This window comes from Melanerpes formicivorus, unplaced genomic scaffold (genome assembly GCF_026170545.1).
Source record: "Melanerpes formicivorus ecotype bairdi unplaced genomic scaffold, bMelFor1.0.p_v2 SCAF_23, whole genome shotgun sequence".
Taxonomy (NCBI): domain Eukaryota; kingdom Metazoa; phylum Chordata; class Aves; order Piciformes; family Picidae; genus Melanerpes; species Melanerpes formicivorus.
The window spans coordinates 6,680,538-6,697,083 of record NW_027142375.1 but is presented as its reverse complement, the minus strand read 5'-3'; the positions used below and the strand labels follow the sequence as shown (position 1 = coordinate 6,697,083).

The 16,546-nt window shown below is 43.0% G+C and overlaps 1 protein-coding gene across 3 annotated transcripts in view; it reads right to left on the bottom strand.

Moving 5' to 3' along the window:
* Positions 1-9,840: 9,840 nt before the first annotated feature.
* Positions 9,841-16,546, bottom strand: part of OSBPL3 (oxysterol binding protein like 3) — a 111,963-nt gene continuing 105,257 nt past the window's right edge. For all 3 annotated transcript variants that reach the window (XM_068152406.1, XM_068152410.1, XM_068152407.1), the window contains one exon: positions 9,841-14,379. In XM_068152406.1, the coding sequence (XP_068008507.1) occupies positions 14,283-14,379 (97 nt within the window). In that variant the 3' untranslated portion in view covers positions 9,841-14,282. The remainder of the gene's footprint in view (positions 14,380-16,546) is intronic.

Below are 16,546 nucleotides of genomic sequence, written 5' to 3'. Positions count from 1 at the left end.
ATGAACACCAGCATCAAACAGTGAGCTCTGTCACCATAGCTCAGCCCTCTGAAAAGAATGTAACACCAGTATAAGACAGCTTTGTTGTTTATTACCCTGAAAAAATAGTCCTTTGGTATCATAAACAAACAAGAAATCGTTTTCAAGTGAATGGTGCCACAGATTAGGTACTTCCCTTGTGGGTGGAAGGGAGAGCGTGTGTGGCTGCAGGGTATAGTCACAAGTGTCATGTCACCAGATCTTAATGGCATAACATCTGGGCTTTGGAACAAAGTGAAGTTGAGAGTTGCATGCCCTTATGTGACCTGGGTGAGAGGCAGCAGTTGACTTGTGTAGCTGAAGCAGCATCCATTTATCCCATAACTACCCCTATCGCCCAAACCTTCCAATTAATTTCATCAGATTGTAATCCATCGCTCCTGTCTGATTCCCCCAGGTGACATTCTTGGTGAATCAATGAGAAATAAGTTTCCCTTCCACTGTTGAACCTGCTTACAGAAATTTGAACAAATTACCTGAATTGAACTAACTAACTATCTGCATTTGGGAAAATCTGCTTTTTATAAGCCAATTAAAAAAAATAAAGCTCCAATTTTAGAGCCTCATCCTGACGAAAAATCACCCACACATCCTTAGGAGATGTCTTTGGAGGGTCAGCACCAACCTGCAGGATCGCTGGCTCCAGTAATAATCTCCCACAGTGGCCAGCAATAGCATGTTTCATCAGCAGTCATGTTTTTCCAGGGAGTGGCAACGTGTGATTCATTTCACATGCAAGTGCCTGCTAAAGCAGATTTTGAGAAGTCAAGCCAGGAAGTTGCAAGGAAGCACATTGCCATGGAAATGTTCACAAATAAAAGCAGTGAAACTTGCTAATCATTTTAAGGATGTTACCAGTGGTTTCAGTAAAGCACATCAAATATCATAGTATCATAGTATCATTCAGGGTTGGAAGGGAGCACAAGGATCATCTAGTTCCAATCCCCCTGCCATGGGCAGGGGCACCCCACACTAGATCAGCCTGGCCAGAGCCTCATCCAGCCTGCTCTTAAACAGGGGCCTCGACCACCTCCCTGGACAACCCATTCCAGGGCTTCACCACTCTCATGGTGAAGAACTTCCTCCTCACATCTAGCCTGAATCTCCCCACCTCCAGCTTCATTCCATTCCCCCTAGTCCTATCACTACCTGAGATCCTGAGAAGTCCTTCCCCAGCCTTCCTGTAGGCCCCCTTCAGATACAATAAAGGGGAGCCATACCAGGAATGTTTCTGTCTTTCCAAGAAAAAAACTTGAAGCAGAAATCTTGTCTCTGTAGCCAGCATAGGATAGTTTTCAGGTGCTTCTCATTAATTAGAAGAGACAGAAACACAGGTCTGGGTGTCAGCAACCGGTTTTGGGGCTACACAGCAATTAACATAGAGGCTTCAAAGTCTGTTACCAAACCTGGCTGTAAACAGGAGATGTTTAGGGTTGAAAACCTACCTTGAGCCTTCAGTCTTTATGGAAGTGGTCATCACATGTACTGCACAAATCAGAACTCACAGCACATGGTTACTTCATGACCCACTGGGATACCAGCAGGAAGAAATACACATTGTGAGCATGGCCAGAATTGGGGTGTGTCTGCCACATACTCCCATCTCCTCAGCTGAAACACAAAGTGCATCACTTCTGCATTAGAAGATCTTTCTGATTACTCCTGCTTGAGAGCAGAAAGAGCAGGAGAAAACCAGAAACTTGTGCCTGTAGGACAAACTGCTGTTTGTACAGGACAAGATTTGCCTGCCTCATTTAAATAAGTGAGACCCTTGACAGACACAAGGACTCCACAGCCACAACTTAAAAAAACGAGTAATGCACATAACAAAACACAAAAGACAGTAGCCTGACAGGGAAAATAAACCCAACCAAACTGTTTTAAGCTCTTCAAAAACCTCTGTGTGAAATTCCTCTGGTGAGATGAAGACAAGAAATCATTGTATAGGCCACCACAAGATGTCAGCATTGCAGAATGGTTATTTGTGCCAGGTACAGAAAGGAGCTTTGCATCCTGGAAGTGTTTGGCTTTAGATGTTTTAAGTTTTGTGTTTGATTGGTTTGGTGGTGGTGTTTTGGTTGGTTAGTTCGTTGTTTTGGGGATGGTGGTGGTTATTGTTTGTGTGTTTGTTTTGGTATGGTGCTGTAATCTGGCCTTATGTTTTTTTTAACCATTGATATGTAAATCCAACATCTGCTGCAAAGTGGATGAGAAGCTGGACATGAGCAGACAGTGTGCACTTGCAGCCCAGAGGCAAATCACATCCTGGGCTGCATCAAGAGAGTGAGGTGGTTCTGCCATTTTGCTCTGGAGCTTTCCATTCAGGAAGGACATGGACCTGACGGAGAGGGTCTAGAGGAGGGCCATGAAAAGAATCAGGGGCTTTGAACACCTCTGGTAGAAAGATAAGCTGAGGGAGTTGGGGTTGTTCAGCCTGGAGAAGAGAAAGCTCTGGGGGGAACCTAGTAGTGACCTTCCAGTACCTGAAGGGAGCCTACAGGAAGGATGGAGAGGAACTGTTTACAAAGGCCTGTGCTGATAGGACAAGGGGCAATGCCTTCAAACTAGAGAAGAGCAGATTTAGGTTAGATGTTAGGAACAAGTTCTCTACCATGAGGGTAATGGAACACTGGGACAGGTTGCTCAGGGAGGTGATTGGGGCCCCTTCCCTGGAAATACTCAAATGAGGCTCAACAGGGCTCTGGGCAGCCTGATGGAGTTCAGGATGCCCCTGCTGACTGCAGAGGGGGTTGGACTAGATGATGTGTGGAGGTCCTGTCCAACCCTGACCACTCTGTGATTCTTAAATGGTTTTGTTTGGTTGGTTTTGGTCTCTCATGTGAAAAACCTCTCTGCCAGCAGTACTAATGCTATATTACACCTTGTAGCCATCAGTGAGTTTTTTCAGGCTGCCTGCAGCCTAGCTGGAAAGTGCTCACTGAAATTCAGTCTGTGTATTGACATGTTGGGAGGTTTTGTCCAAAGCATTTTATTGCTGCATGCCAGGCCTTTTTGAAACCCTCACAGTGTCTGGAGAAGGGTCTGCTGGCTTCAGTGCTGTGGAGGAAATCAGAAAAAAAAGCATGAAGCTATTTTGGGCTTCTCTTTGGAAAAGAAGGGTACTTAGGGTGGTACAGCTTTGTAAAGATGTCGAGCAGCATAAGCCAAATTGCCAGCAAAAGAATGAACTTCTTTCCCCCCACATTGCCTTTTGCATGAATAAAAGACTTGAGCAGCACTCTTTGTTTCTTCCTTCCTTTCAAACCAACTAACCAGCCTCATTTGTATTTCACATTAAAATTCATCTCCTGTTCTGGTGGGATGCTCTCTAGTGTTTGCCTATACTGTTCAGTCCTCTGAAACACTTCCTGTTCCAGTCAACAGCTTTCTCCCTCCTGCTGGTGGGGCTGTCATCTGCCCTGCCACGGTGCCAGCAGCTGGTGACAGGCTTAGCAAAGAGCAAGCCCCTGTGTCCTGCTTAGGGGAAACCAAGGGGAGGGTGTGGCAAGCCAGAAGGGACCATGTGAGTTCAAAGCAGCCAGAAAGCTTCTGTCCAATCATCTCTTGACAGTGGGAGGGTGACATCTTTACCCAGCTGAGATGAGTTTGGCCACTGTTTAGAGGCTATTTTTTTGTTGTCAGGTTCATTTCTGCTACCTTTAGGGACCAATGTGAGGGGAAAAAAAGAAGCCACTTTTGAGTGCTTTAGTCCCTTGAAAGGGCAACTGGAGCATGCCACACTGATGAAGGTGGCAGATTTATTCAGCCTGTTTGCTCTAACTTAGATCTTGGTGCCTTAAGTACAGATGTTGGCATAGGGGGAAGATAGTACTGTGTCTGCCTTCAGTGTGCTATGGCACAGGGCTCCCCTCTGCCCCTGTGAAAGCTCTCTTCTCCCCATCCTGACTGTGTTTTAGAGGAGCTGGAACCTTCTAAAGATCTACCACTGAAAACTTTGTGATTTTTGTTTTTATATACTTGTCCCATGATTTAAAGAAAATGATCAGAAAAGTTAAGCTAGGATCATGTCTCATGGGTTGTGATTAGAGCTAGTGATGTCTCTAAATAATATGAAGGATAGCTTGCAGGAAGCTGCATGAGCTAAGTGCTCCTAACATTGTAGATTAGATGGCACCCACAGAACTTTATTTCATTTACAATAATGATAAAGACCTAGGAACAGATAACACTTCTTACATGTCCTAAAAGTCTTCTTTCCATAATGGTCTATTATGAACCATCTGGTCTTCTCAGTGTTTTATCAAAGCCCAGCTGGCTGCTGTATTGTTTAAGCTATTCAGGAGCAAGACTTCCTTATAAATTAGCCAAAAGGAATGGCTGTGTAAGAGCTCCAAACATTTGTGCAGTCCTACATAAAGAGTTGCTATAAAAGCATATTATTCCACATTTAAAGATAAATATCAGGAACAAAACCCCAACAAACCTAAAGCGAGCTTTGTTCCCTACACATCTTCATTTTTCTTCTTTGTTTTACCTCTTTGCTATAGAATAGAATAGACCAGATCAGACCAGACCAGGTTGGAAGAGACCTTCAAGATCATCACGTCCAACCCATCAACCAATCCAACCCACCTAAACAACTAAACCATGACACCAAGCACCCCATCAAGTCTCCTCCTGAACACCTCCAATGATGGTGACTCCACCACCTCCTTGGGCAGCCCATTCCAATGGGCAATCACTCTCTCTGTGTAGAACTTCTTCCTAACATCCAGCCTAAACCTCCCCTGGCGCAGCCTGAGACTGTGTCCTCTTGTTCTGGTGCTGGTTGCCTGGGAGAAGAGACCAACATCTGCCTGTCTACAACCTCCCTTCAGGTAGTTGTAGAGAGCAATAAGGTCACCCCTGAGTCTCCTCTTCTCGAGGCTAAGTAACCCCAGCTCCCTCAGCCTCTCCTCACAGGACTTGTGTTCCAAACCCCTCACCAACTTCATTGCCCTTCTCTGGACTCGTTCCAACAAGTCAACCTCCTTCCTAAACTGAGGGGCCCAGAACTGGACACAGGACTCAAGGTGTGGCCTAACCAGTGCAGTGTACAGGGGCAGAATGACCTCCCTGTTCCTGCTGGCCACACTGTTCCTGATGCAGGCCAGGATGCCATTGGCCCTCCTGGCTGCCTGGGCACACTGCAGGCTCATGTTCAGCCTACCATCGACCAGCACCCCCAGGTCCCTCTCTGCCTGGCTGCTCTCCAGCCACTCTGACCCCAGCCTGTAGCACTGCATGGGGTTGTTGTGGCCAATGTGCAGAACCTGGCACTTGGATGTGTTAAATCTCATGCCCATGGATTCTGCCCATCTGTCCAGCCTGTCGAGGTCTCTCTGCAGAGCCTCTCTACCCTCCAGCAGATCAACTCTTGCCCCCAGCTTGGTGTCCTCAGCAAATTTACTGATGATGGACTCAATGGCCTCATCCAGATCATCAATAAAGATGTTAAATTCAGACAGTTGAGGCTGTACCAAAAATGCCAGATGAGGAATTGTATTAAAAACTCCAAATATTAGGACTTTTTTTTCCAGTAAAACACTGCAAACAGAGGATACTTGTTACTGAGCCTCCAAAAAAAATTAGTCTCATATACACCTCACAAACTGTAAGCAGTCTGCCAGGGTTTGTTAAAATACAACTGTACAGCACATGGCACTATTTCAAGTATAGTTGTACAGTGCCTAGTGCTATGGGCAGCTAGGTACAACTGATTGTAAGTGATTACATGGATTGATTTAACAGGTTGTATTTCCACTCATAATTGTACTGTTACAGTTTCAGATCAATAAAAAGTGTGATCCTAAAATAAGTGCAGTTCATTCTGATTTTTGTAATCTATAGAGGAATCTCAAAGTCACAGGGAGTGGAAGGACTAAGGCAAGTTCATCTAAAGAATCTACGGGAAGTTTAGGACAAAACTAGCAAAACAAGAGGAGCCTGTAACTGGAGCTACCTGTAGAGAGGAAAGCTAACTGTAAAGAACTCTCTCGCATCCTCTGAAGGGATGTGTGCACCAGCACCCTCACAAACACCATCTGACTGCAGGAGCAAATGATTTGGGCAGAATTTCCCAAAGAATCTACAGCCTGTGGTTGCAATTCCTCATGAGGCAGCCAGCTGGATGGTGTTTGGGTTCCACTGATGGAGAAGTGGAGCATGGCTGTAGTCAAACCTTGCAAAGTGCTCAGAAGCTGATTTTAATATTTCATCAATGTATATTCTCTTTCCTCTTATTCCTTTCCCCCATCATTTCAAACAAACAATTCCTGTCAGTGTCACACCCAAAGCATTCACACAAGCATCAGCTTTAGGAAGCTTTGCAGCTAGAATAGAATAGAATAAACCAGGTTGGAAGAGACCTTCAAGATCATCACGTCCAACCTATCATCCAACACCACCTAGTGGAGTTCTTACTATGGCCTTGCCAGTGACATGGGACATCCAATTTCTCATATTCACAAAAAGTGAGAATATAATACCCTTGGGTGCTCTACCCTCCAACTTTGAAGTTTTACTCCCCAACATGAAAGGGGGATATATTAAGGATGAACTGGGCTCACAATCTGCTGGTAACTAGAAACCTCAGGAAAGGTCAAGCTTGCTCTAACTAACCTGCTTGTGATGCTCTTGCTCAGGCAAAGTTCTCAGCAGATGTCTTTACAGTTGTCTTAGGTCCCATGGAAAGACCTAAGAATTTGGTGCACTGCTTATGACCTTCATAAGAAAATTGATTTTCCTACCCAAAAAACCTACACAGCTATTCTATTATTCTATAGCTCTACTTGCTTTCTTTGCTCTTAAGGGGAGGGACTTCTCAGGATCTCAGGTAGTGATAGGACTAGGGGGAATGGAATGAAGCTGGAGGTGGGGAGATTCAGGCTGGATGTGAGGAGGAAGTTCTTCACTATGAGAGTGGTGAAACCCTGGAATGGGTTGTCCAGGGAGGTGGTTGGGATGCCATCCCTGGAGGTGTTTAAGCCCAGGCTGGATGAGGCTGTGGCCAGGCTGATCTAGTGTGGGGTGTCCCTGCCCATGGCAGGGGGGTTGGAACTAGATGATCCTTGTGGTCCCTTCCAACCCTGACTGATACTATGATACTAAGATTTGTTTCACTGAAGTGCATGCAACAAACAATTAGTACAACCAGGATGAGATCACTTGACTTCATCTTCAGTCTGTCAATGGCTGAAATACCAAAGCTAAGAGTAAACAAAACAGTAAATCTCTCAGCTATTAGACAAGTTCTCATCTATTGATGAATCTACATAATCTCCCTTGCTCTAGGCAGCAGCCTAGGCTTTGCAGACATCCTCAGGAAACCTAAGTAAATAAAGATTTTTCAAGGCATCTACTGCAGCAATTCAAACTAAGAAATTTGTAATTGATGAAAGCATTTTTTCATTACATTTGAATTAAAAAATAATTCAGACTCTAACATCTGATCTCAGTAAAACAGCAAGTGAAACATCAGCTAAAAAAAACCCTCCAATCAAAAGAGTGTCCTAACGCTTCGAGAAAGGCAGTAAGTCCTGAAGGATGTGAAATTACAGGCAGACACATCACCTGATGTTCATGCACATCATCTTTTCTTCCAGGAATTGATTAGCATTCCAAGAGCCTGCAGAAACCTCACTGAAGACTCAAGTTCACTGTTAACTTCAGCCTCAGTTACACACGGCTCAGTAGAGCAACATTGATTCGCCTCCAATGGGAATTTACACAGAGCAATTGCAAATATTTCCCTAGGTACAGAGTAAGCAGAGACACAAATTAATAAGCATACAGCAGAATTTGGTATCTGGCCAGCTTTCAGCCCCATGAAAAGCTCAGGGTAACCCTACAAATTGTTATGCATCTGCTGCACTTAGAAGGGTTTCAGTTAATAATCAACAAATTAAGCACGGCCAGCAGTGTTTGCAAAATGAAAGAAATGTAACAGAGGCATTAAGAAAAAGCCAAAACGTATCTGCTAGTGTGCAGAGCAAGCTCTGCTCCGCTGTCAGTGTTGTATCTCGTGCTACAATGGTTTGAGTCATTTGCAGTAAGCAAAATTGCTTTAAAACAGAGATTGCTGCAAATGAACAGACAGCTGAGCTTGAACACCAACAGGGTGCAAGGCCTATACAAGCCACATTTACACAAATTGGATGCGAGGCCTATACAAGCCAACTTTACCTTACACTCACAGAATCACAGAAGCAACCATGTAGGAAAAGACCTGAGAGATCATCAAGTCCAACCTATTACCTAATACCTAACACCTCATGACAACTAAACCATGGCTTCAAGTGCCACATCCAGTCCCTTTTTGAACACCTCCAGGGATGGTGACTCCACCACCTCCCTGGGCAGCCTGTTCCAATGCCTAACAACTCTCTCTGTGAAGAACTTTCTCCTCACCTTGAGCCAAAACTTCCCCTGGCACAGCTTGAGACTGTGTCCTCTTGTTCTGGTGCTGGCTGCCTGGAAGAAGAGACCAATCCCCACCTGTCTACAACCTCCTTTCAGGGAGTTGGAGAGAGCAACAGGGTCTCCCCTGAGCTTTCTCTTCTCCAGGTTCTTCTCCTGTAGGGAAGCACAGCCTGCCTTGTCTGGGCAGCCCCTGACCACACTATAGGTACTTGGCATATTACTAGCTTGAGGAGCAATCATAAGAGATCCACTCCATATCCATTTCTCCTACTGCCCTAGGTATTCGTGATTAGGTACCAGTAATGAGCATCCCTTGCCATCTTCCTCTCCCTTTTATAATTATGAGAAAAATATTACTGCTTCTGTAAACCACCACTTCCCCCAGCTACTTGAACTAAATGCTAAGTTCTTTCAGGTGCCAATTAAAGCCTATTACATCTCTACAAAATTGATCTTCAGGGAAGCGATTCTTATTGGCATGATGAGAAAGTTCCAAAGTTCTCAACCCAATGCAGAACCAAAATAGCTGGATTTCCAAAAAACAGAAGTTGATTCTTTACCACTACAAAAGCTATTCTTTCTTTCAGTCTCCACCTTTATTCTGTCATGTACAACACCTAAGGATGATTTGTGTAGTAACAGATTTATTGATACAATTTTCCCAGCTCTTCCTGGAACATCTGTGCTCCCTTACACCAAATCTTTGTACTCACTGAGCCTGGGAAATGCTGCAGGACTGCAGTCAGGGATGACAGGTTGGTCAAGAATTACACTCACTGTACTCCCACATTTTTCAAGGTCCTAATCCATTGGTATGCATCTTACACATGGTAAGACTGAGAGACATAGCTGAGATTGGCAGAGATTGGCTCTGATTGGCAGAGCTGCACTGCATCGCCATCTGACAGGAAAAAAAACACAACTGCATTAATACAATTTCCTTCCAGTTATTTATGTTTCCTTGGTTTTGAAAGTTGTTTTATGGAGATCATGTGGTTTGTGGTCTCCACATTCATGCTAAAGCAATTTATGCTTTTAAGAATCAACAATTCATTTATAGCTATAAATTAACTCCATCAGCTTACCTTTTCCCCTGCCTCAGGTGTTTGGCTTATTACCCATCTGACTGCCATGCAGTGGGTGCAGGTAACTGGTAAACAACTGGAACATGACACAACTACCAGACAGATTGTGAGAGCAATAAATAAGGCTTCCAGCAGATGAAAGCTCTTTCACACTTGCCACGTTTGCAAGTGCAAACCACACAGATCACTACAGCAGACAGACTTCTATCAGCTGACACTAACAACATTTTGAAGAAAGAATGCTTACAAGCCCTGGGAAAAAGTCAGGGTGCTCTATGGCCTTTTGCAAGTATGATTTATTAACATCCAACTAAATGGGTTACAGATACAAAAGTAATAAATCAAACTGTGCAGCAAGGTGCTCCAATATTGTTACAAAATTTTGGAGTAAGTGAAGCAGGAAACAGGAACGATCCTGACTGCAGCAAGTCCTGATAAATCTGAAAGTCAGTGATAATTCTAATGCACACGATGCCTGCCTTCATTCTGGAATCACTAATGCCCCACCAAGGCAAAGAACAAATTCAGCATTTAGCAGCTTTGTGTCTGTCACACCTCATACATGTGGTAATTTTTCCAGTATGGGAGCTAGCAAAATATTGTTAACATAAATACAAGACTGCCTGATTCTGAGGGATACCAACCATCTCCAAGGTGTGGAGCTGAAGGGGCTCACCACCTCCTGTGGATCAACCTCTCAAACTTTCTCACAGGCTTTATTACAGTTTTGAATTACACAACAAAGACACCAAATCCACAATTCATGTAAAAACCAAGCAGCTTAAAATGTTTTGTGTTTAACTTATGGCAACTCTGTATGTGGAAAATTTCTCTTATTGCTTTCAAAAGCTGCAGCAGGAACAGTATCTAAGAACCAAGCAGTACAGTAACACATTTGGTGAGAAGTTACAGCATTTACTAAGTTTCCACAGATAAGCCAGATAGCATGCAGCCTCTTATGAACCCACAGCTACTGGAGTAAGTTGCACCCACCAGTAGCTGGAAAACAGAAAGGATGAGTTAGTGAATACTCTGAATTTTATTTATAGTAGGCATAATCCATGAATGAAAACAGCTCCAAAAAATCCCTTCCACTTTATCTTCACTACTTTGAATAGCACCATCTGATGCTAGCCCTTGCAAGATGTATTCAGTTATGTGGAGAAGTTGGATTTCATCCTTCTCTCTATGTTACATGCACTGTGGGCCAGTTTTTGCACTCCTCTTCGTCTTGCCTTGCTGCTATGGGCTGTACATAAGATAATGCTGAAAATTTCCTGCTCAGCAAAGCTGGCCATCTAGAGAGATGACAGAAGAGAGTTACACAAAAGCAGATGCAAGGGTATTAATTAGGAGTACGCTGAGGAGATGGAGCTGCACACTTCCGTAGCACAGTACCCTTACCAGGCTGTGGTCTGAATCCAGAGCGCAAGTGGGAAGAAACTCCTGTTCAGAGCCAAGAAAATGATGCAGAACTAGGCCATAATATTGGTAGGGAAAGATTTTAACTAGAGCTTTTAGGCATGATTTGTCATTTAAAGCTTGTTAGAATGGACTGTTAGCCTATTTTTTAGAGAAAAAAAATATCAGGTGAGTGAAAATGTGCCACTAATAAGGACTTCTAGGTATGGGGGTCCACATCAAAAACCTAAATAGAACTGTAAGCAGGTGAAGGAAAACAGAGGGCATGGGAAGGGGTAAGGTTTTTGTTAGGATGCTTTTTTGGTGGGGGTTGAGACCAGCACTGGATCTTTGTGTGGCCCCAAAACCACATTCCAGTGCCATGAATCTGTGTACCTGTCTGTACAGTGACCTGGCTGCAGCACTGAACTGCTAAATAACTGGGTGAAGGTGTTTGCAAACAGTACTTCCTGCAGGGGCCACATTTTAAAGGAAGCCAAGAATTCTGCTTCAGGTCCTTCTTGGTGGTGGGAAACCAGATCTCTAGGATGTTTCTTTGTCAAAACTTTGTCTGTTTTGCTCTTCCTTCAACATATCTGATTTTCTGAGCTCTGTAAAAAGGACCCAAATACTTTGCTGGACCTGTAGTTCAAAAAGCAATTAAAAGAAGTAGATCAGTGCTGGAAAACTAACACACAACTACTTGTGCAATGATTTTGCTTCATATATATTAGAAATGCCCTGGATTATTCTCAGGGCTGGTTTTGGTCTGGAGATGACAGTAAAAATCTGAAGTTTGCCTTCTTGATACAGGAGTTCTACCAAAGGAAACAATATGTAAGGCACTATTCAACCCAATGCTTCTTGTCATTGATTCAATGTATTCAGGTGATTTTAGATGGTAAGATACAAGGCAACACTGCCAGCCTGCTTTCTCAAAAACCATGACACAAACACCCAGTATGAGATTAGTTTCATTTAACACTTGCTGATTTTAATGCATTACAATTCTTCAGCTTTGCCTTTTGGCTTCTAATCCTTCCATTTCAGATTCTATCAATGACAAAGGATGGGGACATCTCTTCCATACATGAAAATACAAACCCAGCAATCAGAGCAGACAGTAATCACAGTAGCTGCCAAGTTTAATCCAACCTCCACAAATTTTACTCCCTTTCTTAAAAGCTTTTAAAAATATTGAATCCCCACCCCTACCCCCATCCTCTTTTGTTGTCAAGTGAATGCTGTTTTTGGTATAAATAGTAATTGCCAACAGCAAGGATAATTACAAATACCAACTCATTTCTGTGCCAAGTTTTGATGGTTAATACAAGAATAAAACACAAGAAGGGAGCAAGCCATGAAGAGATCCTCACTTTCCTGGAAAAGCCAAACAGCTCCCAAAGGTTCTGATTTCCTTTGGAGTGGAAGTGCAGATTTTTGTCTTCGTACTGATGTGAACCTTGCCTTGTTGTAAGCTCCTGGCATAGTAGTCAAGTCTTTAAAGGACATATCCAAATAGAAAGAGTTATGATAAGTTCTTTGGTAATATATTACAGAAGTGATATTGAGGCAGAGCTCCTGGGCAAAGGGAAAATTGGTGACAAAGCCTCTGAGCCTTTAAGGAAACGGAAAAGCAAATTTCAAATATGCTTCTAATCTGCTATCACAGATCTATTTTTAAGTGGAAGCATTCATGGTATTTCCTTCAGGTTACACATAACAAATGGATCCATTTTTACTGGGTTTGCTTTAGAGCAATGCAGCACAAAGTGCAAGCTTTTCTAAACTACTTCCCTAGCCTCCTTTATCCATGCCATGGCCAGCTGGTTCCAGTCAGAAGTCATTCTAATGTGCCAACAACATTTGAGTTTGTTTTCTCTCCTTGAAACGGCATGTAACAAAAAAGAAAAGGGGGTGATGGTGGTGATAGGATACAGATCTATATACCTTGGTAATTGCACTGTTGCCAGAGAGTCACAGACACATAGAACAGCTTGGGTCGCAGATAGGTAGGAATGCAAATTATTCAACTAATGACTGTGGCATTGTGATTTGATGGGAAAAGCATCAAATACTACCCCTTCTCTATACTCAAAAGTGCAATTTCTGCTACATTTGCTTCTTGCTAAATTCCTGACCCATGGTTTAGTAGGTTCACAAATCTAGCCATATGTATAAAATAACAGGAAAGGGATGTAGTTGATTTAGTGCAAGACACTTCAATATTTATGTGAACATTACACACAAACAGAGGAAGATCAAAGACTCTGTACACTTCTCCATAAGGCAGATGGTCATATTTTAAATATAAGATCTTAAATACGCTGTTTAATTCTTAAGAGGTAGAAAATATCAAAATACTAAGAAAAAAATCTCTAGCTTAAAACAATCCGTTTGCTTCCTCTTTAAAAAGTCTTACTGCTGCAATTTTCAGGTTAATAAAAACAAATGGAGCTATGGAAGCACAGGATTTTGTGCTCTGTATAGGTTTTACTTAGTGGAAAAAGAGAGAGCTTTTTCATCTAGTCAGTGCTCAAGCAGTATATACAAAGGATCTCCTCTTCTTGCCCTGTTGGGGGCTGGAAGTCTGAAGGGGAATTTTTTTCCCAGTGGAAAATTTTGGCGATTCCTGATTCTCTAGCACTACATTTAGCCAGATACAGTTTACATATAAGGCAATAGAACCACTGATGCAAGCTCAGAACTACCTCCTCCATAATGCTAAGAAGAAAGCTAATAGAAACAAAAGCTTATTTAAAATCTTTTCTACAGGCAGCAAAAGACCATACTCTGTTTCCAGCACCAGCTGATAATCTGTTTTATCAGTTTACACCAACCTAGAGACAGCTGAACTACTCACTGAACTGTGGAAGCCTGCTTAGAATTTGAGTTACTAAGGCTTGCACTGCGATTTCTCAGCACAGCTAGGAGATGCTGATGCTACTGTCTCCAATGCAGTTCAATAAGGCATAAGTTAACTCAGAACTGACATCATTACACGTTGGAAAAGTAGTGTAAAAACTCCTCTTTCCCCTCTCACTGTTAACATTCAGTACTATTTATTAAATATTTTATAAAAAAGAAGTTAGGGTATTTATACGTTCAAACAATCACTGCAACAGTCAGAGTAAAGGAAAGTAATCATCAGATTCTAAATGAAGCACAATTCTGGAGATATGCACACTTGCACACATACACCCCCCCCGCCCCATACATTATATGTGTATGTGTGTGTGTATATATATATAGAGAGATATTTTTTATATATATATATATTTCTTTTAAAATCAGATCTGAGAATACAGGACAGAGTGTCTTCACTTAGCTCCTCTTTCACCAGAGGACAGGATTGTCCAGTTTGGAAAAACCAGGTTCTTTTCTAAGCTCCATGTACGTTCCGTTGCTCACCCAGCAGTCATCGTCGGATTTCCTATGAAAGATTAAACAAGTGTCTTAAATGTAAAGCTTGTATTTAGAATAGAATAGAATAGATCAGACCAGACCAGACCAGACCAGACCAGGTTGGAAGAGACCTTCAAGATCATCGTGTCCAACCTATCATCCAACACCACCCAACCAACTAAACCATGCAACCAAGCACCCTGTCAAGTCTCCTCCTGAACACCTCCAGTGATGGTGATTCCACCACCTCCCAGGGCAGCCCATTCCAATGGCCAATCACTCTCTCTGTGTAAAACTTCCTCCAAATCTCCAGCCTAAACCTCCCTTGGCACAGCCTGAGACTGTGTCCTCTTGTTCTGGTACTGGTTGCCTGGGTGAAGAGACCAACCTCTGCCTGTCTACAACCCCCCTTAAGGTAGTTGTAGAGAGCAATAAGGTCACCCCTGAGTCTCCTCTTCTCCAGGCTAAGCAACCCCAGCTCCCTCAGCCTCTCCTCACAGGGCTGTGTTCCAAGCCCCTCACCAACTTTGTTGCCCTTCTCTGGACACGCTCCAGCAAGTCAACATCTGCTGTGTAATGCAGTGTAGCAGTATGCACAGGTACCAAATCCAGCTCATGAACCAAGTGCAGTGCAATTCAATGCAGCCTTCAAAAAAGTGAAGCAAATTGGTATGTTTGCACCAGGCTTTAGAGATTCATCTCAGTAGCCTAGTGTACAGCTGAGACCAACACTCTTATCTCACTGTCATATGCCAGTGCTTAGCACTTAAAACTGCAGTCCAGGTTTACTTCACGGTCTCAAAGGCAGCTTTGAGTGGAAAGTGGAAACTATCTTATTACCTCTCCAAAGGTCACCACTTATATTGCATAAAGAAATCCTGGAGCTCTTGGTCAAGAGGTGAGACTCACTGCACTGGGCACAGTACCCTGAAGGAATCTGTCTGGTTTTAATCTAGTGTGCAATGTATTTGGCATGACAGCTAATTATTCTTTTAAGTAAACCAAGGCTTGTGATTTGCTGAAGAGAGAAATCACTATTTAAAAGCCAAATGCATAATTCATATCCACTCTAACACTGGGTAACGCTTTTGCTATATAGTAATTAAATTCTTTATTCTGTTATTAAAATCTGCACCACAAATCTCAGTTTTCAAATCCCCATTGTGAGGATTCAAATCCTTATTCACAGTTCTTACTGTGAATGTGCAATTATGAAGTATTAGACTTAGCCTCTATCCTGCTGGAAGCAACATTTGTTTCTCTTTCATAGGTGTATTCACATGTGATGAGTGAGCTCAGCAGCTTGTCAGACATATAGTGGTCTGAGCCATTCCCTTTTTGCTCTTATTTTAAATGTTGCTGGGTTCCTCAGCAGTATCTATGTATACAGAGGAAAAAAACAAATGGGATCCCAGATCTGTTAACTGTGATACACAGGCCCATACAACATTCACCTTGGCTCCAACTCTTTCATTGCAGGAGAACAGAGGAGCTGGAGGGCAGAAAGCCATGTATCATAGTATCATAGTATCATTCAGGGTTGGAAGGGACCACAAGGATCATCTAGTTCCAACGCCCCTGCCATGGGCAGGGACACCCCACACTAGATCAGCCTGGCCAAAGCCTCATCCAGCCTGGTCTTAAACACCTCCAGGGATGGGGCCTCGACCACCTCCCTGGACAACCCATTCCAGGGTTTCACCACTCTCACGGTGAAGAACCTCCTCCTCACATCTAGCCTGAATCTCCCCACCTCCAGCTTCATTCCATTCCCCCTAGTCCTATCACTACTACATGTCCTCATCAGCATTCATTTTTGTCTTTTGATAGCTAAAGTCTCCTATTGATTGGTTTACAACAGGAGGAAATAAAGTGCCCTCTGAGTGATAATGCTCTCCTCATGAAATAGGGGAAACATGTCCAAAACCAGTCCAAGAATTCAAAGGCTCCAACTCTGCACACTTTCACACAAGGCAATCCCACCAAACTCAGCAGAGGTAACTAAGCTACATCCAGCTACTTCGTCTTGCCTGAAAGAATCCAACCTGCTGCATTTATTCAGGCAAAAGAAATGTAAACTAAATACCTATTGCCATCAAGGCAAACAATCAAAAAATCAGAAAGAATTTTAGGGATGCACTAATGAAAAATTAAATACAGAATTCTAAGTTTTAACTACATCTGGAGTGTTCTAC